The sequence below is a fragment of the Ursus arctos genome, unplaced genomic scaffold (assembly GCF_023065955.2).
Source record: "Ursus arctos isolate Adak ecotype North America unplaced genomic scaffold, UrsArc2.0 scaffold_19, whole genome shotgun sequence".
Taxonomy (NCBI): domain Eukaryota; kingdom Metazoa; phylum Chordata; class Mammalia; order Carnivora; family Ursidae; genus Ursus; species Ursus arctos.
In genome coordinates this window covers 950510-970528 of record NW_026622863.1, presented here as the reverse complement: position 1 = coordinate 970528, position 20019 = coordinate 950510, and the positions used below count along the sequence as shown (strand labels likewise).

The 20019-nt window shown below is 62.6% G+C and overlaps 1 protein-coding gene across 1 annotated transcript in view; it reads right to left on the bottom strand.

Annotated features, from left to right (window-relative positions):
• Positions 1-19771, bottom strand: part of CBFA2T3 (CBFA2/RUNX1 partner transcriptional co-repressor 3) — an 86193-nt gene extending 66422 nt beyond the window's left edge. Inside the window, exon 1 of the mRNA XM_026494586.4 lies at positions 19502-19771. Coding sequence (XP_026350371.2) covers positions 19502-19589 — 88 coding nt within the window. The 5' untranslated portion in view covers positions 19590-19771. The remainder of the gene's footprint in view (positions 1-19501) is intronic.
• Positions 19772-20019: the final 248 nt, after the last annotated feature.

Genomic DNA, 20019 nt, shown 5'->3' with positions numbered 1-20019 from the left:
TCTGTCTGGGGGCTGCTGTGCCCCGCGGCCGCCCGTGCAGCACGGCCTGCCCTCCCTGCAGCCTGTTACCCAAGCCAGAACATTCCCCGTCCTGCCTGGGCTCCCCAGCAGGGCTTCTGTCCCCTGCCACCGTGGCACCCTGGCCGGCACACAGCCTCGCCCCACGGCGCCCCAGGAGAGGTGGGTTTGTGGCCGCCCCACGGATAGCTGGGGGCTGGGCTCTGAGAGCCACACTGACGGACCAGCCTGCTGTGGTGCCGGGGCGGGCAGGCCCAGGTGCCAGCCTGAGATGGGCGCCGTGCAGGGTGGGTGATCTCCAAGCCCACAGGCATCGCCTGCTCTGATAATGGGGTGGGGCCATTAGCGTCAGGGCAGCCTCCTCCTGCAGGGCCCCGGGACAGCTGAGAATCTGGTCCTGTCACTCCTGCCTCAGATAACGGCGCTGGCTCCCTGGATCCCCCCCTTTGCCCTTCTCGTCCCTCAGTCTGTCCACAGCTGTCTGGGTGACCTGACCTTCCTTGGTCTGTGACCTTCAATGGCAGGGCACAGAGATGGACAGATGAGACCCGACCCCCGACTTCACACACGGGGAGACAGCCTCAGAGAGGGGAGGCAGCATGTCCAGGTCTCTGCTCATCTTCCAGGTACGGCCCAGTTCTGTGAGGAGGGTCCAAAGGGGTAGGTGACCTCTGGGGGGTCTTTCCCCCATGGAAAGGCCGGCGTGGGCGGTGAGAGCCCCCGACAGCCGCCTCCCTGCTCGGCCCGGGCCCCCGTGAGACAAAGGGTAATACAAAGGCCTGGACGCAAGCCCTTGGGTCCCCCATCCTGGCCCACCTGCCCCCTCTCCTGGGTTAGCCACTCCCGATGGGTTTGCTCCCCCAGCCCCACCCCTGCCGCGGGTTCCGCGTCCTGCCGGCGGGTCCCACACCGGTGCAGGAAGACCGATGAAGGGAACACAGGCATGAAGACCTGATCCACGGCGCCCAGCGTCCCGTCCCTCCCTTGAAGCCCAGGCCCTGCCCCCCAGAGACGTGGAGTTCTAGAACAGCCCGAGGCCTCTGCCCTCGCCTGCAAGGCTCCAGGTTCCGTGAGGTGAGTGGACGGGGCAGAGCAGGGCGGGTCTGCGTGCAGGGTGGGCTGGGGGCTCCTGGGGCGGGGGTGGGGGCCGGGTGGCCGGGCAGAGACAGGCTGAGATTTCTATTTCCGGCTGTGTGATTGCTGATGGCTTTCACGGCTCTGTGGCTCCGGGGACTGTAATTCTGCCTGTTGAAGTCATAATTTACTCCCGGGAAAATAAACATTTGGGATTGTTTGCTGCGACTACATCCCATGAATCTTAATAGCGTGAAGTATTCTGGGTTTCCCTCAAGGGGACGGGCTCCCACCCTGGCTCTGGCCTTCCCAGCAGGACCCCTTACGTGTGCCGCACACGGGGACCCGTCTCCTGACAGCATGTGAGCGCGGCCTGGGGGGACGTGTTGTTTGGGGCCGTCTAGACCGCCATCCAGACCGCCTCTTCGGGAGACAGACCTGCCCTCTGGCCACAGGGTGGGGCCCTGACCAGACAGGGCCCCCGGACGACCTGCTGGGCGGGCGGGCCACACAGGAACACTTCCTGGGGTGGACACCAAGTGTGGGAGAGCTGCCCTCCTGCCGTGTGGTGGAGCCGGGGGCGCCAGGACCCGGCTGCCTTGGAGCCAGTCCCGGTGTGTGGAGCTGAGCCCGTGGGCCAACGGGAGGCAGGACCAGAGACGGGGAGAAGGGGACAGATGGCAGTCCTGCACACTCGGGGGGTCCTCTGTCCCTGGGACAAGCCGCCCTCTCTTCCCTCTGACGCCACGAAGTCCTGCTCCTTCCTGACTCTCGTGTGTGACACCCTTCACACACCTCACAGGTGTTGCCGACCACAAAGGCCCTTCCATCCCGACGACCCCGCAGCCGAGGTTCACCTGGTGACCCAGCCCCTCCGCCACAACTGGCTGGCCCCTGAGCACGATATACGGTCTCCCGAGAATTTGGGGGGAAGGGGCCCTGGGGTGTCAGCCACGTGGCCCAGAGGCTCTGAGAGGGCAGCTGCCCAGGTTCCTGCCTCTCTCCCCCACCTGACCCCAGCTCCCAGAGGCCAGCAGAGCCTTGGGGTGGGGAGGTGCCGGGGAAGCAGAGCCTTGCCGCTTCTGTGCACAACAGAGCAAGCATTGAGTCAGAACTGGGACGCCCCGCGGAGGCACAGCCTGAAGGCCCGGGGGGAGGTCAAAGTGCTCTCGCCTCCCGACCTCGATGGGCGGGAGGCCTTCACCCACCTCCCGGCCGCATGGACACGGCCTGCCCAGCTTTTCCCTGGGGGCCTCGGGGCCAGACCCCAGCAGCTGGCCCTACTGCTGTCCAGGGGTGGAGGCGGGAAGGCCCCCAGCCTCAGTATGTGCGGCATGGCGTGATCCCGAGCACGGCAGTTTACCTTCAGCGTGGACACTGGATCGCACGGCGGTTGGCTCACCCCCAAATCCTCGGTAGCCTGGAGCCCAGGCCACGCCTCTGAGCACGCTCTCCCCTGGAACGAAAGCCGCCCCTTGGATTTGAGGCCCCCGTGGCCGTGCCCGAGGGCAGCTGGGGGCCACACCTACGGAGGACAGGTCTCTGGAAGGAGCCTGGGAATCTTTGTTCCCGTCAAGTGCTCTGGAAGATTCTAACGCTCACAAGTCCAGAAACCCAGCCTGCTCCCTGGGGACTCCCTGTCAGAACGGCCCCTGCTTCCTGCTCCCAGAACACCTCCGCCCCTGTGGCCGGGGCGCCCCGGGCTGACAGTGCGGCCTTTCAGGGCTGCGTCCCCGGCCAGCTGTCGAGGCTGGCACGTGAGGAGGATGACAGTGCTGGGCACAGAGCGCCAACGGGCAGGAGCACGTCCACCTCTCCTTGCCATTCTCAGCACAGAGAGGATGATAGCCCGGAGGTCGCACCACCTCCCCGCGCAGGGCCCTCTGCAGACATCCCCCACTGACCGGGCCAGTCCCGTGGGGCTATTCTCATCGGCCCCGCCAGACAGCTTGCAGGCCAAGAACCAGAGGGGGGGTTGTTGCTCGCCCAAGACACACAGCACGTCGGCAACGGGGTTGGGCTGACCCAGGCTCTCACACCCTCCCCGCTGAGCAACATTAACTCAGAAGGTGGCACAGTCCAAGTGGATTACGATTCAGCCGGAGAGGAACACGGTCCCCATGCACGCCGCAACACCCGTGAACCTCGGAAGCCCGATGCTGAGTGAAGGGAGCCAGATACAGGCTCCCGCTTACGTGACCCGTCCAGACGACGTGGAGCCACGGAACGAAGGCACATCGGTGGGGGCAGGAGGGGTGGGGATTTAGATACCTAATATCTAAAATTAGGTAGCGCTGCTGGCCACACAGCTCTGCTGAAAACCGCTGGCTCATACGCACCCAACTTGAGTTATCTCAAGAAAGCCGTTTCAGAATCGGAGTGGAGGCAGACACCTTCTGAGCCTCCGCACGACCGCCTTGCCCGAGGGGCAGGGGCTGGGGAGGGGCCGGGCGGCAGGCGCGGTGTGCCCGCGAGGCCCCAGCAGGACAGTTCGGGGTGCAGGGAGCCCCGGAAGCCGCGGCGGAGCCCGTTGAGAGGGAAGGCCCCAGCGTGGGCCACGTGGGGAAGAAGACCCAAAATAGTTCTAAGAACCTGAAACTCCGGGGAGAAGTGGGGGGTGCTGTGGTCACCTCAAATGGGGAACTCCTCGTGCAGGGAAGGAGAAGTTTTATCTCCGGGGGTTGGGGAAGCCAGGCAGGGGATGGTGGTGGTGGGGAGGAGGGAAGGACTCCCACACAGAAACATTCAAGTGTAGGGGCCTTGTCTGATTGTGGCAAGGGAGGACTCCCCGTTCTCCAGATGGGGAGACTGAGGCTGGGCCCACCGCTGTCTTTGGAGGCTATGTGAACACAGGCCGCAGCGTATCGGGTCAGAGCTCTGCCAGCCCCCACTGCAGGCCACGGGCCCACTGTGTGGGTCCTCTGTGTGTCCTCACCCTAGCCAGGCCCCGCCAGGCACTCATTTTTTGACCGTTGTGAGCCAAGGGCCCACGCCATGCCAGGCACCATCTAGGGCACAGGGGATTCAGGTGAACCGGGTGAAAAACTGGCCTCATGCTGTCAGGTTCCGGCAGACATGAGCAGGCCCACCCTGTTTCCACTGATAAAGGGGTTGGGGTCACTTGAAGCCACTCCAGGGACAGGATCTGTGCCCGGTGCCAAGGACAATGGCCTGTGGGACCAACCGGCCCTGCTCTGACTGATGTGACCAGACAGTCCCATGGATAGCCGTGACCCCTGACATCACATCTGCCTTCCCAGCAGGAAGAAAGAGGAAGAGAGAAAGTACAGAGGACGAACCGTGGGCCAGCCCTTCTCTGAAGGAAAACCAAGGCTTCTGCCGATGCCTCACTCCCAGATGGCTGTTTCACCACGATGGGGCTCCTGTCCCCGTCCCCGAGGCTCCTTCCCAGACCAGGACTCTCCCGCTTCTGATTTCTCATCTTCTCTGCTGTCTCCTGGCGGCCTCTGCGCCCGTGGCCCTATCAACCCAGCTCTGGCACCTCGAGGTCCGTGGCGCAGGTGACCCTACGACCACCCCACCGATGGCCGTCCTTGCTGGCTATGGAGGACGAGGGGAGGGCCACACTGGCCTTGGCCCCCATGCTGAGATGGCGCTGTGTCTGAAGGGCCTCCCGAGGGCACAGGCAATGGGAGCAGTGACCTGGGGCCCTAGGCTCGTCCTCAAAGGGTCTCGTCTTGGCCCCACGGGTTTCTACTGAACGTCACCCGAGGGGGCAACAGACCCATCTTCCTTGGAACTTTTAAACTAAGAGCCAGCCTTTCCTCCCGGGGCCTGGACAACAGTGTTTCCCTGTTCCCATGTTCTCTTTGTCATCTTTTCAAGCTTCCCCGGGACCCTCCTCTCCTGATTCTCTCTCCTTCGCTGGGTTTCCCTCTGTCTTGCTCCCCCTGCAGCTTCTCTGAGAATCACAGCATCGTGCTAATTTACTTCTAGAACATTCTCTCCTGTGCCTGAGCTTAACGGGGACAGCACGCCCATGCTGCCTCTGGCCTCTGTCCTCACCTCCCATCCGAGACCTGCAGGCCACCATGACAGCCCCCAAGCCCCGTCTCAGGCCCTGGGCATGCACACTCCTTCCAGTCCCGGCTTTCTTTGAGAGTCCTCCAAAACCCACCGTCAACCACCAGGGGCTCTAACCTGTGTGCCGACAATGTGATGCTTGGAGGTGGTGCAGCCACTTTGCAGCCAGGAAGCCACGGGGAGGAAGATGGTAGAACAGTAAGAGCAGAAAAGCCTGCGTCCCGGACGGTGGCCTTGCCTCAGCACCAGTTCCACTCGTCTCTGGGCTTTTGTCATGTGGACCAGAACCATTCATGCTGCTGTCAGCGTCTCCACGGCTTGCTGCCGCACACACCCCTACTGGGCACAGGCTTCAGAGCCTTTACGGGCGGGGAGGCCAGAGTTAGGAAATAAAAACACGGGTGCTCAGTTAAATTTGGATTTCAGATGAATAATGAATAATCTTTAGCACGAATGGGTCCCAGCCCGTACGTGGGACGTGCTCATCCTCCCCTGCTGGTCTGAAGTTTGACTCTAACTCAGCTCCGTTGACGGAGGAAGTCACGGGAGCCGAGGGGTTGCAGGAGTTGTTTGAGGTCTCGTCGTGAGCAGGTGGCGGGAGCAGGTGTAGACCACGTCTGCTGTGCTCGGGGGCCGCCCTCATTTTCATTCTGCCCTGGTGTCTCCAGCGCTTTCTTAAACCTGCCGTCGTGGGATGTGCAAAGACACCCAGAAAATCCGCATAGGACAGAAGACAAGAGCTGTGTAGAGAGGGAGGGCAAGCAGAGGGATGTTCTCATCAGACATTTTCACTGCATTTGACAGAAGCGTCAGTGGTCCACGGATTGCGGGGGGCGGTTGACCCCGGAGCTGGTGTCTGGCTGCTGACCTAGGACTTGAAGGCAAGTGGGTTTCGAGTTTGCTCCGTGTGCCCAGGGCCGTGAGAAGCACCGTGTAGTGCAGGTTGCGGAGGCCTCGGCTGCACTCAGCATGGAGCTTCTGGGAGGCCTGGCCAGGCCCGTGACACGCCCTGGAAGGGGCACCCAGTCCTTGGGCAGTGGCCTGCAGCCCAGGCCAGTCAGTGGAGCCAAAGGTCCACTTGAAAGGACTGAGAACGGACATCCAGGTTTTTGGGAACCACATTTCCAGGAGTGGCATTTGCTGAGCCCCGCGGAGCACCTTCCCCCCCGCGTCTCCCTGGCCGTGGGGGTGCTCGGCACAGCCCCAGCACAGAGGCCTGGCATGACCCTGGGAGGATGTCCCCAGTGCCCTGCCCAGTTCTGCACACAGACGTGGCTTGCTTTGCTTGCTCTGGAGGTGAGCTTGGGGCACACCCCCCATGTCACAAACCTGTGGCCGCTGTGGTCTGCGGAGGACGGAAGGGAAGGAGTCTCCGTGCCCTCCTCCTCAGCCCTAACGCAAAGGCCACCAGAGGCCCCAGGCGGAGACGCTGGCTGGACAGGCAGGTAGGATGCTGGGGCTGGCTCGCCCGACAGCAGCCCTGGAGGCGAGGCCCAGGGCAGGAGGGAGGTCATGGCGCCCCAGGCCCCAGATGCAGGGATGAGGCACAGGGCGCCCCCAGCAAGGCCGCTGGCGAGGTCCCGCGGCCTGCAGGACATGCTCGGGAGGGTCGGCGGGCAGGGGCCCTGAGTCCTGGAGTAACTGCTCATCTTTTGCTGTGCTTTTATTTTCTATTTTTTTAAGAGAATTATTTTTCCTGTGGTAAAAGACGGAACGGAAAATTGCCCGTTTTAACCATTTTGAGATGAACGATGCGGCGGCAGGGAGGGTCCTGACAACGCCGTGCAGCCCCCAGCCCCGTCTGGCTCCAGGACGTTTTCTTCCCGCAGAAGGGACCTGTTCCCTGACCTGTCATCCCGGTGCCTCTCGCCGCAGCCGCCAGGGACCCGCTTCCTGTCCGTGGGTGTGCCGGCTCCTGGCGTCCCGCGCACGGGACCACGCGGCAGGAGGCCGCCGTGCCTGGCTCCTTGTTCTCAGCCTCCTAGCTCCGCGCTCTGCCCTCCCGGCGGATGCTTCTGGAGCACCCAGTTTGCTGGCACCATCCCGGCGGGGAAGTGACTGGCAGACTTCAGACCCTGGTGAGAACGGCCTCCTGCCGAATCCCGGACGGTAGCGGCTCAGCTTGGCGCGGGCAGGGGTGGGAGGCACAGGGCTGGTTCGGGGCCTGGCCCAGCCACAGCGGTGGTGAGGCTCCTCACTTGTCAGACCTCCCTTCTCCTCGCACTGTGGGTGGAGCTGTCGGCCTGCAGGGGTGTCCTCGGAATCAAAAGGGAAAAGAAATGGAGAACCTGCCGGCCCCCGGGGCCAGCCCCCCGCAACAGCGTCTACAGCCAGGGTCTTCAAAACCTGCGTGCACGTGACCAGACTTTCTGGGTCACCAGCAAGACAGCTGAGAGGAATCGACGAGGTCCTCGAGTGCCACGTGGTTCTGGCAAGAGCGTGGGCCTGGGGTCTGCATGTCTCCGTGCCTCACCTCACCTCTCCTGACTAGAGTTCCACCTCACACCTGCCCTGCAGGGAGTCTGACCGCAGGCCTTTGTCTCCGGGCACAGAACCCAGCAAGGCTCCCCGCCTCCCCACCATCCTCAGCCGGGAGCAGCTGTCCCACCCCGCGAGAAGGCAGCAGGAGGGCCCCTGGGAGCCAAGGGTCCACAGCCCTCGGGGGGTGTGCCTCTGCACTTTCTAGATACGTCCATCGGAACCCAGACTCCAGGTTACGGGTTCACGGCAGGAAATTGCCAAGTTGCAAACTAGTTTTGTTTGGTAGAAAAGGCTGTTTTCCTGACTCTGCTGTAACGTCTCAGGTGGCGTTCTGCTTTCATGGGGTTTAAATGCACCGTGTCCTCCTGCTAGTTTCTCGTTCATCAGGGAGACGCATTTTTGACACAGGCTTGCTCTATGTTCATATAGAATTGTTTTTAAATTTTTGAAAGGTATACTTCGGATTTGCCTTCCTACCTTCTCCCTCTCCATCCGTCCACCTGTCCCTCCATCGGTCCATTTATATCAGAATTGGAACTCCCAGGTGAGACCATTGGGTCATTTACGAACATGCTTATTTGGACTGAAAGCTCACAGTCTGGGTGGGATGGCCCCCAGTGAAGATGAGTCCTGCCCGTTTGGTTTTGTGCTAATTACGTGCGCTAAACGGCAGCTTCAGAGTTTTCATGAAAATAGGTCCCGTCTTCAGTATAAGATACACGGTATGCTGGACACCATGACCTTCAACCGTTTCAACAACAGCGTTCAGGTGCTGGGAACTGCCACCGGGCACCATCGTCAAGGGGCCTGTGTGTGGTCTTTGGTTGGACGTTCTCGGCGCCGTGTCTCCCCCCAGACTGCGGTCCTGCCTCCCCCACACTGTTGTGTTTCATGCCAAGGGGGCCACACGGCTCAGAGCAGGTGTGTGGAACAGGTGGGCGTCCTGGTGCTGCTCACGCACACGTGTCCACACATGTCCGCACGAGGTCGGCCGCGGGTGTGAAGACCTGCCCTTCTCGCAACCCTCGGCCGGGCTGTGGGCTGCAGCTAACCGTCACCTTTGCAAGCGTCTCTAGTGGCCTCGAGGTCACCGCCATCCACCAAAAAGCAGCAGCCCAGGCGCTGGGCGTGACTGAGCTGGGTCAGGCCGGTTTGTAGAGATGTCGCCTTAAAGGGAACCTGGTGTTTTCAAAGCAAGTTTAGGGGACATGCAGGCAAAAATAATTAAAAAACCCGCAGAGACACGCATTGAGAATAGTCCCTGGCGTCCAGTGTGGGACAGGTGCCTTCGTCACCGAGGGAGGCTGTGCGGTCTCTGTGCCACGGCACTGAGTACAGAAGCTGACGTGCCTCCTTCACGGAGGCCAGAGGATGAAGGGAAATCACTTTCCTGAGAGCTCAGCACCCAGAAACACTGTGACGGCCGTGCCACCATTTATGATGACACGCCCGCCGCAGGGCCCCCTGTAGCCTTTGCTGGCTGCTCCGGTGTCCGGGCAGCGGCAGGCCCCGGTCCCACCCAGGTCTGCTCCCCAGGCAGGCATTTCAGGCACCTGGGCAGCGCTGCTATGTATCGCTGGCCTCATCACGGGCTTGATGGGGGTGTCCCCTCCATTGTGCCATGTCCAACCCCCCCCAGCATCAGCCACGGCCCCCTGTGCTGTGCAGTGGGACGATGTGGGGGATGCCACGGGGGCTCAGCAGCGACTGGGCAGACGCAGAAGCCCCTGCGAGCCTCTTTCTGCTGGCATCACAGAGGGTCCAAGGCAGCCCCCCCCCCAGTCACTCAGACGGGCTTTCCCCGCGTCCTTGGAGGCCTCGTGCTCCTGAGCTGACACCGTTCAACACCTGCAGGACGCCGGGGTCTTCCGCCAGCTGGCCTCCCTCCACTGTGTCCGCGGCAGGAGCAGGAGGGGAGGTGTCAGAGCGAGGGCAGGCTTCCCGGCCCCTCTGCTTGCAGCTGGACATGCCCACGGCCTCATGGGGCCGGCCACTAGGCCCATGTTCAGAAAGGATTGGCCTGGGTCAGCTGAGGCAGCCCACCCTGTGCTCTGCCTCCTACCTCGTCTCTCTGGCCGGTGATGGTCTCCACCATGAGAAACCCCCAGAAACATCCACGCCCTCGCTGGACGCGTCCACGCTGTACGGAAGGCCTTTCAACTGGAGATGTGGGGAGTCTACCTTCAGCTCCACCTGAAGCCCTGCCTGGTCTGGAGCCTGAGAGCTCAGCCAGCCGCCATGTCACATTATCATGGAGAGAAAACTGGGGAAGAACACCTAGAACTTGATATTTCATGTAACAATCTGAAATACTGAAAATCACAGTGTCTCTGGGAAGGACACACACAGATAAACACAGTCCCTCGGATGGTTGCAGCCTTGCGGCACTAAGGGCTGGCGTGTTCTTGCCCCACATTACAGAGGAAGATACGAGAAGGCGCTGGGGGTCCAGCAGCTCGGTCCAGGCCCCCCTGGGGCTGGCCGAATGGGTCCACCCCCCGCAGCCCAGCTTGAAGGGCTCGTGGCTGGGGCAGCCTCTGGGGGCGGCCGCTGCGTCTGTGATAATTCGTTTTTGCAGAGAAGCGGAGGGGAGGGACCGGCTCTGCCACGAGCTGCGGCTGGCCCTGAATGTTCTTGGTGACGTGCGTGTGAAGTATTTCATAGTTTAAATGAAAGAGGGGCCACGGAGACAAGGCGGGAGACAACCGAGGAGCACGGTGGAAGCCCAGCTGCCGTGAACGGGTCCGACCTGTCCCTCCCATCTTCCGGGTCCACCGACTCAGAGCAGCCTGCCTGTGGACGGGGGCCGCGCATGGAATGTTCTGTATTCCCACAGCCAGAGTACAGGAGAAAGAAGCCAGTGCCGTTGGCTTTAATGCTACGTTTCTTTAAATCTGATCCTTTCTCAGGTATTCAAAGTTAACAATTATTAAGGTATTTTGCATCCTATTTTTGCTCAAAGACTTTGAAAGCAGGCGTCAGGGCTCAGGCTGGGGGTGCACGGAGGCTCAGAGGGGCCCTGTGCTGAGAGGCGAGGCCCCGCTGTCCTCATCCTCGGGTGGAGGCTGGGCTGCAGGACTGTGGGTCCAGCTGTCTCTGGGTGGCTCCGGGAGGACGGGCGGGCGGGAAGCACCTGGTAGTTTCGGTTTCCGACAGGAAGCTGCCTGCTCCTATCTCCCTCGCCCCAGCTGCACCCTCTGCCCCGAAGCTCTGGGTGGCAGCCCCGCCCGGAGAGCCCCCAGGTGGGGACAGCCCCGCTCGCTGCAGACAAGGAGGGCTGGCTGAGGGGCTGGGGCCAAGCAGAGCCCCTCGAGGCCTCCTGGGCCTCCCAGCACTTGGAAGCGTGAAGACCCTCAGGGCCACGAAGGTGGGGAGGGGCTCTGACTTGCATTTTAGTCACCTGTCGCCCGCTTTTAGGATGTATGGTCCCAACCTTGATGTAGAGAATGTTGTGGTAGGGGGCAGGACCAGGCTGGACGTCTGTCTGTCCATGTGTCCAGGCCTGGCCAAACATCAGGACAATGCCCTCCAGCCAGGGCCCCGGGAGGGAAGTGGCAGAAAGCAGGGGCCACTGAGGACGGTCAGCGGCAGTAAGGAGGCCAACTGCTGTCCGTCTGGGCTCTGACTCTGAGCTCCAGGCTTGAGCGTTGGGGTCCCACGCCCTGGCCGGTGGAGCCCCACACAGACTGGGTGCTGGAACCCTTGGGTCTCGTCTCAGTAAGGGAGCCCAGTTGTGAGGAACCCCAGCGCCCAGCCCTGCAACAGAGGGGCCCCATTTCTGAGGAAACCCCGAGTCTCGTACGGGGATGTTTGGGGCTGCGTCGGGCTGGCCTGAGATCCGAGGCCACGGCAGCTTGCAGTGAGGGGCGCAGCCCAGGGGACAATGGGCAAACGTCCCTCCTACCCCTCCCGCTGGCCCTTCCTCCCACTCCACTCTCCCTCGTAGGGTCTGCGAGGTCGGGGCTTTCCACAACACTCAAAATGCACCCCAACTTGGGAGGGAAGGAGGAAGCTCTGGGAGCCGCAGGGCGGGGTAAATTGCCCAGTTCCTTCTCCACTGGACTCTCTCAGCCGCCCCAAGTGGCCTTTGAGGGAAGGGCCTGCAGGGGGTCACAGGCAAGCTCCGGGGAGGCAGTGAGCATGGGGAGCTGGGGGGACAAGAGGGAGGGGGAGTCGGGCCCTGGGGCCGGGTGCTGTGCCGGAGCCATCCTTTATCAGGCCCCCCAGCCTCTGGGGGCTGTCGTCCCCACGTCACGGATGGAGACAGGCCTGAGGGGTCATGGGGCTACCAGCCCAGCCCTCCCACCTCGGCCATGGTCTCTCCAGCCTGCTGCCTCACGGCTGAGCAGATAGCCTCAGGGACGCCAGGCCACGCAGGGCAGAGCACGGACCCCTGCCCAGGCCATGTCCGCAGAGCAGTCTCCTCCAAACTGCTCCTGTCCCTCCGGGGCCTCCTCCCCCTGCACCTTCGTCCCTCTTCACAAGGTCCGTAATGCTCCTTGGACCCAGGGGAAGGGCACGGCCAGCAAGAGCGTTAGGCCCTCAGGCTCCCTCCCCTCCCTGGGTCGAGGACACCACAGACAAGGCCGCGTCATTAGGGTAAGGGCTGTAGTGGGGCTGGGCCCCACTCCGCTGTCGGCCCCGTGTGTCCGACCTACAGGCTCATCTGTACCTTTGTCCCCTGAAGGCTGCAAACCCCACGTGGGCAGGTGGCCCCCCACTGCTTCCTCTCAGAAAGGGACCCCTTTCCACACCCACCCCTCTGAGACCACACCAGAGGTCCACAACCTTCTCCAGCCCTCAGCTGCAGGGAGTGGCGCTCAAAACCACTTTGAACACTTTGGTGGTGGGCAGTGATAAACCCGGGGCCACGGTGGGTGCTTTCAAAGGGCTCCCCAGGAGGAGCCGGCAGAGGGGGCTTCGCTGGAGGGGCCCTGGGCTGGGCAGCGCTCTGCCAGCATCAACTGGGACTCGCGGGATCCAGGTGTCAGCTGCACCTGCCTGGGCTCCCTGGGGTGGAGCGAGCAGATCCCACCGTGGGCTCGGGGAGGGTCCAGCTGGGGGCGTGGGATGCTGGGCGAAGCTTTCATATCTGGAGTGGTGGATGCAAAAGGGGTCTCTTTCTTGAGGTCCCACCTTGGGGTCCTGCCCAGAACATGCTGTGTGACCTTGAGCAGGTTTCCTGGCCTCTCTGATTTGTGTCCTCATCTTACAATCAGTCTGATGACGCCTTAAAGGCCGGCTGGGGGAAGCCACACCCAGGCCCAGGAAGGAGCCTAGAGTAGATTTACGCATCCTGCCCCATCTGCCCTGTCCTCTCTGGCAGCCTGGGGAACAGTCCCATGTCCCTGTTCTCAGGGCTTGCTGCGGCCAGTGACGCCCCCAGCACTGTGTCCCGAGGAAAGTGTCAGGTCCACTTGGGAGACCTGCGCTGCCCTGGGGACAGGCCTCCTGGGGCTCCCCTCTCCCCACCAGAGGACTGCTGAGCCCCCAGCGAGGACCAGGCCCTCCCGCCTAGAGCAAAGGTGGCTGTACCCGAGGACGGGTCTGCCCAAGTTCTCCCAGATGCCAGTCCCAGCTGGTGAGCCCACACGGGTGCCACACCCAATTCCCCCTGACCCACCAGTGCTGCAGTTGGGGCAGGGGTTTGCACACCTCTGACCAGAGCCCTGGGCCCCGTGGCCAAGTGGGCACTGGGAACAGAGGGCAGGAAGAGAGGGGGCCATTCCTCCCTCCTGTGGTCTGCTGCCTGTCACTGTCCATACTGAGACTCCTCGGGCTGCAAGGGAGAGGACCCGCAGACCCCCCAGGGATGCCCTCTGGCTAGGAGAGGCTGCCGGGTCTAGCGGGAGCCACCCCATCCTTGTCCCCATTGCCTAGGAGGAAGCTGAGGCCCGTGTGGACACGCTTTAGGGAGGTTCCATTCTCTAGCTACCTGACCCCACCTCGGACTCAACTCTAGGTTCTGAACTGGCCCCTGGATCCAGAGGGCTTGACCTTGCCGGGTTGGGGGCTGGAGGTCAACACAGCTGAGGGGGGTTCAGGGGGATTCCAGAAATCCTCCATGTCCTCAACCAAAGCAGGCCTCTCTGTGGACCAGCCCTTAGGCTGACCTCCGACCCAGACCCCCTGCTGGCCACTTTGGGGAAATGGGGGAGGGTCTCACCCAGGTTCACTTGGTTGTGCCAAGTGACCTGTCCAGCTCCTACCATCTCTAGGAGGCTTGGACCCCAGATGCCCAGAGTAACTGGCCACAGGGCTCCCCACCGTGGGTGTGGGTGCCCTCCAGGTCATCTCTGAACACTTCCCCTCGAGGGCCGAAAGTCAGCCCCCAAGTCCAACTCTGGGCCCTGGCCCTCTTGCTGTGTGACCCCAGCAAGTCACCCTCTATCTCAGGGCCTCGGTTCCTTGTCTGACAGGGGCTGTCATGACAGATTCAGGGTCTGGAGAGCAGCACAGCTGTCCCCAGGGTCCCTGCAGCGGCGTCAGCAGGCACACGCTGTGTGTGGGGTGGTTGACTCTCCTCTGGCATGGGAGGCATTCACTCACATCAAGTACTGAGCACCCTGAGAGCCAGCACTGCCGTGGGCACCAAGGGGACGGCGGTGAGCAGACAGTGGAGCCAGCACACCTGTGACACAGGAGAGGGACGATAGATACACATGGAGACCCAGGAAATGCTGAGTTTGTCCACTGCAATAAATGGAAAGGGGAAAATGCAGGGGGAAAGAGAGGGGTAAGGGGGTAGCGGGGCGGATGCCTGAGGGAAAGGGTCTCAGGGGGGAACAGCACGGGCAAAGGCCTGGGGGCTGGAAGGACAAGAGTGAGGGGGGAGGCCAGGTGGAGAGAGGAGAAGCCCTCGGAGGGCACGCGTGCAGGTGTGATGTGATCCAGCCCAATGTTTCAGAGGCTCACTCTTGCAAATGAAAATGACAGCGCAGCTCAGCATGCCACGAGAAGCGTCCCCGCCGGCGCCCGCCCCCATCGTGGGCAGCTGTCCGGCGATCACCCTGGGGAGGAGAGGTTTGCCCCCCGCAGCTGTGCACATGGAACATGCACGTGGTGCTTTAATAATGATAATCTCACCAGCGCCCACTGCAGTCTGACCTCTGGCCCCATAACAATCGCTACGTATGACCCGGAGTCCACGGGCACCACGGCCAGCCTGGAGATTACCCCCCCAAGGGTCGGTGGCACTCAAAGAGGCCTCTCTTCTCCCCAGGAGCTGTCCCCCCTCCCCTCCCTTGGCTAGCAGCAACCGAGGCCTCACCCAGAGCAGATGTCTCTGGGAAGGAGCACTGGAGGGAGAGTTCTGGCTTAGTTGTAAGCAGCTCTGGCCTCTCCCTGGGGCCACTCTTCCTGGCTGTGCCTCCCCCGGTCAACTGTCGTCACGGAAGTGAAAGTGTGTGAGAAAGCCCCACACAGCTGGGTGCTGAACCAGGTTAACACGGACGCCTCTCTTTTTAGGCAAGATACCTTGAGAAGTGAAAGCCTTCTTGGCCTCCTTCTTGGGGCTGCTTCCTCCAGGAAGCTCTCCTGCATCACACCCACCCTGCAGCTCCAGCTTGCTGGGCTCAAATTCAGGGCTCAATGGGTGGGGAGGACATGGCTGGTTGGTGCCCTTCTGCTGGCCTGCCCCTGGAAGCTGTGGCACGGGGATGGCACGGGGAAGGGACAGGCACGTTCCAGCAAGAAGGGAAGGTCCCAGGGAAAAAACGCTCCATGCTCACTGCAGAAGGGAGGGAGCCCTGCTTTCCCCAGGGAAGCACAGTCCCCCCTCCAGGGGCTTCCTCTGTCCTGACATGAGACTCAGGGGACTGGGGGCTTGGTACATGGAACCAGGCTTCTGGACCAAGTCCAGAGCTCCTATTTGCACAGAGTGCGTGCCCTGCTCCCGTGCTCTGTGCCCTGGAGGAGGGTCCAGGGGACCTCGGGAGATGCTGGGACGAGATGTGGGTGTGTGTCTCCTGAGACACACCAACAGCCCTGCTCTTCTCCCTCTCCTGTGCTCTCTCCCAGCTCCTTCCCCCGCCCCTCCTCACCCCTTGACAAATGATGGTTCCTCATCAAACCGCCCACTCTCCGTCCCTCCTCGTGCTGCTGGATCCCTGCCAGGACCGACTGATCTGGCGGAGGCTCTGGGGCCAGCTGCCCTCCCCAGAGGGGCCCTGCATCCATCTGCAGGGGCAGCAGAGCCACGTTCAATCACATCCCTGCTCTTGCCTGCTGTGTGCCCCTTAGAACCTTGGTATCTTTTTCTGTGATGTTGTCACTGTGTCATGCAGGGCTTGGCAGGCTGTGGGCCACAATCCTGACAGCCCCCAGTGCTGCGTTTGGGGGGAGTAGGAGGTGGGGGACGAGGTCTGTCACCTCGGCTCTGGGGGGCTGCTGGTGAAGGGAAAGGCCCTGCAGGTGCAAGCAGAGCAGGGACAGGGGGCCATCCTCCCCACGGCAACAGTACAGACAATATCGAACAACACAGTTGCTAACGGTACTTTATACACAGACGCAGGTGGATGGACGGTCACGACTGTGTCATGGGTCAGGTGGCCCCTGAGGGGCTCAACCCGTGGCCCTCACTGCAGAGACGGCCTCATGCACGATCCTGCCCCACACGCCCCAGGCCCTCCCTGGGTGGATCCACTGGCGTCCTGACTGTCCCCGCAAGTGTGGCCAGAGACCGTGGCTGAGTGAGAAGTGGGGAGAAGGGGGGATCCTGGGGGTTGGGCCACGGATAGCCCTGCTCCCCTGGAGACCCTGGGCCTCCCTTGTGGCTGGACCCCTGACCACGGGCTATGACAGAGGTGGACTATATGGGCTCTGGGCACCTTTCCCCAAGTCTGCGGCCTGTGTGCAGATGGGACAGGTGGAGATCTGGTCACCTGGACTTGGGGGCCCCAAATCCAACGACAAGTGTCCTTCTAAGAAGAGGAGAGGACATAGGGACAAGAGATGCCGTGGGAGGACAGCGGCAGACGCTGGAGGCACGCGGCCACAGCGAGAGCGCCAGAGCATCTGCAGGGTGCTCGGCCTTGCCCACACCTTGATTTTGGACTTCTGGCCTGCAGGGCTAAGCCACCTGGTTTAGGGTCATTTGTTAGAGTGGTCTCAGGAAACCGACAGAGTGGAAGGGCATGCCAGGCAGAGAACGTGCCGGAGAAGAGCCTGTGGTCCAGGGGTAGCTGGATGGGAGACGGTGAGGATGGGGGATGGGCCGGTGCGATGGGAAGGATGAGCCCGTGCACTTGGTGACTGTCATGGCCTCTGAACCCACACCTCGCACCAGGAACCAGGTGGCCCAAGGCTGGGCTCGGCCCGGCTCCAGCTCAGGATGGCACCTGCCATGGGATCTTGCCCACATCTATGAATGCCCCAGTCTGTGTTTGCTTGGACTCTTCCAGGGATGGGATGCTCATTGTCTCCCTGGTCACACTTGAGCTGCAGTCTGCCGCCTGGACCCCACCTCGTCCCTCTCCAGTAACACGAAACAGGCCCGACTCAGTTCTTCCCCAGGCTGGTCATGGTAAGCTGCCCTCCAGCCTCCTCTGCTCCAGGCTACATCAGAGGGCTTCCAGTGCCTCCGGCCCAGCCCCTGCGCCAGGTGTCCTGCTCCTGCTGCCCATTCTGCAAGGGGGCAGCACAGCCTGACCTGCGAAGTGCGCTGCTGGAACAAGCGTCTGCACAGCTCCTGGTACATACAGTAGGTGCCTAATAAATACGAAGTAAACACTCCTCTAAATGGGGCAATTCCTTCCCACCACGCAGTCGGGTCCCCGTGCCCAGAGCGGGTCCACCACCGTGTGGGGTCCTGACCTTTCCCGGGCCTCTGCCAGCAGCGGGGCTGGTGAGGGCCCAGGTCCCCAGCAAGGACCAGTCCCTGGCGCCCGCCTCCCGCCTCCCGCCTCCCGCCTCCCGCCAAGAGGCGTGCAGAGATGTTTGCTCTCCGTCAGAACGGCTTCCCCTTCGGAAGATGTTACTTTCTGTTCTGTTCATAGTTTAGAGACATTTCTTGTGTTTTGGGGTCTCAAAGGTTTTCGTGGACTCTTGGGGTGCCTGTGGGCCCCAGAAAGTGCAAGGTCACGCCGTGCTGCCTACAGGCCTGTCCTGGACCCCCAGGCCCCCAGGCCCCCGAAGTCTCCCCCCACCGGGCCCCACCTGCTGCTTCCTCTGGTGCTGCCGCCCAGCATTGCAGACCCCTGGGGGGTCCGGGGCGGCCTAGGGGCAGGCTGTCCCCCAGTATGTCTGCGGCTGTCCGGCGGGGCCAGGTGATTATGGGATGACAGGGTGTGAGCTCCTACACGTCAGAACACCTCCAGGCTGGGACTCCTGTGCCCACAGAAGCCGCCAGCCCGACGCACTAGCCAAGTGCCCACAGCTCTGTGAAGCCCCCCAAGTGAGCCGTGAGCTCGGGACACGCAGTGACCACAGGGTCAACAAATTGGCGGCTGGGATTCCGCATCAGAGGCCCCCCCAGACGATCTGCTCTGGGTGCCTGCAGCCCAACCAGCACCGTGGTGACGTGAGCACGGCCATGTTCCGTGACACCTCCTGGCCTCAGATTCCTTCCACGGGTTAGCCCCCCACCCCATCCAAACAGAACAGCAGCAGCAGCCCTCATGCACACCCCCTCTGCCCTGTCCCTCGTCAGCCTCTGGGGAGCTGTTCCCACGGGGGCGGCAGGACAGGATTTGACACACGAGGAAACTGAGGCCCAGGTGAGGAAGGGCTGGTCTGAAGGCACGGGGCAGGAGGAAGAACCAGGCTGCTGGCTCTAGGACGGTGGGGGCTGCCCCAAGAAGGGAGGAGGCCATGTGGTGCCCACCAGGAGCTTGATGGGACCAGAGCCCCAGGCCAGCCTGAGGGGTGGGGGGACCTCCCGGCGGGGATCTTTGAAGCACCGACACTTGGTAGAAGCCAATGGCACACTCGTGATGGTGCGTCAAGGTGGGCTTCCACACACCTGGCGTTCTAGTCTGGCAATGTCAGGTGACTGATGGACTCCGTGTCAGGGGCTGGCCCCTGGACAGCAGTGGGGTGGGGAAAGCAGTCTCTGCAGAGGTGACAGGGGACCCCCGGGTTGGGGGTGTCAGGGGCCCACATGGACTCTGGACATGGCTGTGGAAGTGGGACTTGGGGCTGTGAGCTCTGGAAGGTTCCAAAGTCTCCCTGGACCGTGGCCACATGGCATGGGCTGGGGAGTGGGGCTACCTGCTTTCAGCTGTGCCGGCACCCTGAGTCTTGGGATGAGGTCCTATGAGGCCCCCAGGGACTTTGCAGTGGCGGTCAAGGGGTGTCAGAGAGGCCTCCTCCCAGAGCCAGCAGCCCAGGGGGAGGGTGAAAGGTCTGGGTCCCCCCCCTTTCCTCTGGCACTGACTCCAAAGGGCAGGAGTCTTGGCAGAGATTGCTTATCAGTGGTACTGGGGTTGAGCCCTGGACCATCACTAAATCCTGGGGCTCTGGGCCAGGCCCTCTTCCCTGTGGCCTCAGTGTCCTCATCCCACTCCTAAATCCTGGTGTCTTCCCAGGAGGAGGACTCTGGGTGCCTCCCACCTGTCTGCACACCACCTTCCTCACCAACTCCTGGGACCCTGCCGCTTTGGAAGACGGAGCCCACTCCCTCCTTGGTGGGCCTGAACAGGCCCACCGCCAGCATCTGCCTCAGGGTGGGGCACCCACACCCGGCCTGGCACCTGCCAGGTCCTCCCAGGGCCACCTGTCCCAGCTGTGTGGGACTGCGCCCAGGGGGAGGCTGTGTTGGTGTTTGAGGTGAGTCAACACGGCTGGCTCGTGCTGTCAACAGAGCCGGGCAGGCGGCAGCTTGGAGATGTCATGCTCTGGCCACCTGCTCCCACTGCCCTTCCCCCCTCCCCTGCCATCCCCTTACCTGGGCCGCTCTTCCTGGGACCCCGGGGCACTGAGCAGCTGGTGGACGCCGGGAGCCTGCTGTCCAGCAAGGGGGATGCCTGGGACATGGGTCTGGAGGTGGGTCTGGGAGACAATCCTGGTGCTGGGTGAGAGGCGGGCCGCCTTTGGGGGCCAAGGACGGCGGTGCACGCCCTTCCTGGCCTCGTGGGGCCTTGAGGCAAAGACGAGGGGCCACAGCCAGCCCGGCTTTCTCGCAGCTGGAGTCCTCTGCCCCCCAGACAGCTCTGGGCCTTCTAGCGGCCGCTGCCCGCGGGCCTGGGGAAGGGGCGGGAGGCTGCAGGGGCTCATGTGATGCAGGGCGGGCCTGGGGAGGCGCCGGTGGGGGAGGTCTCCCCGCAGCCTGCAGGCGAGGCAGCCAGCTGTGTCACGGTGATAGGATGGCTGGGGGCTGGGGAAACGGCGTGCAGCTGTGCCCACCGCTTCCTCAACAGGAACCATCTGGGCCCGGCCCTGCCCGGCCTTCCCTCACGGCCATTC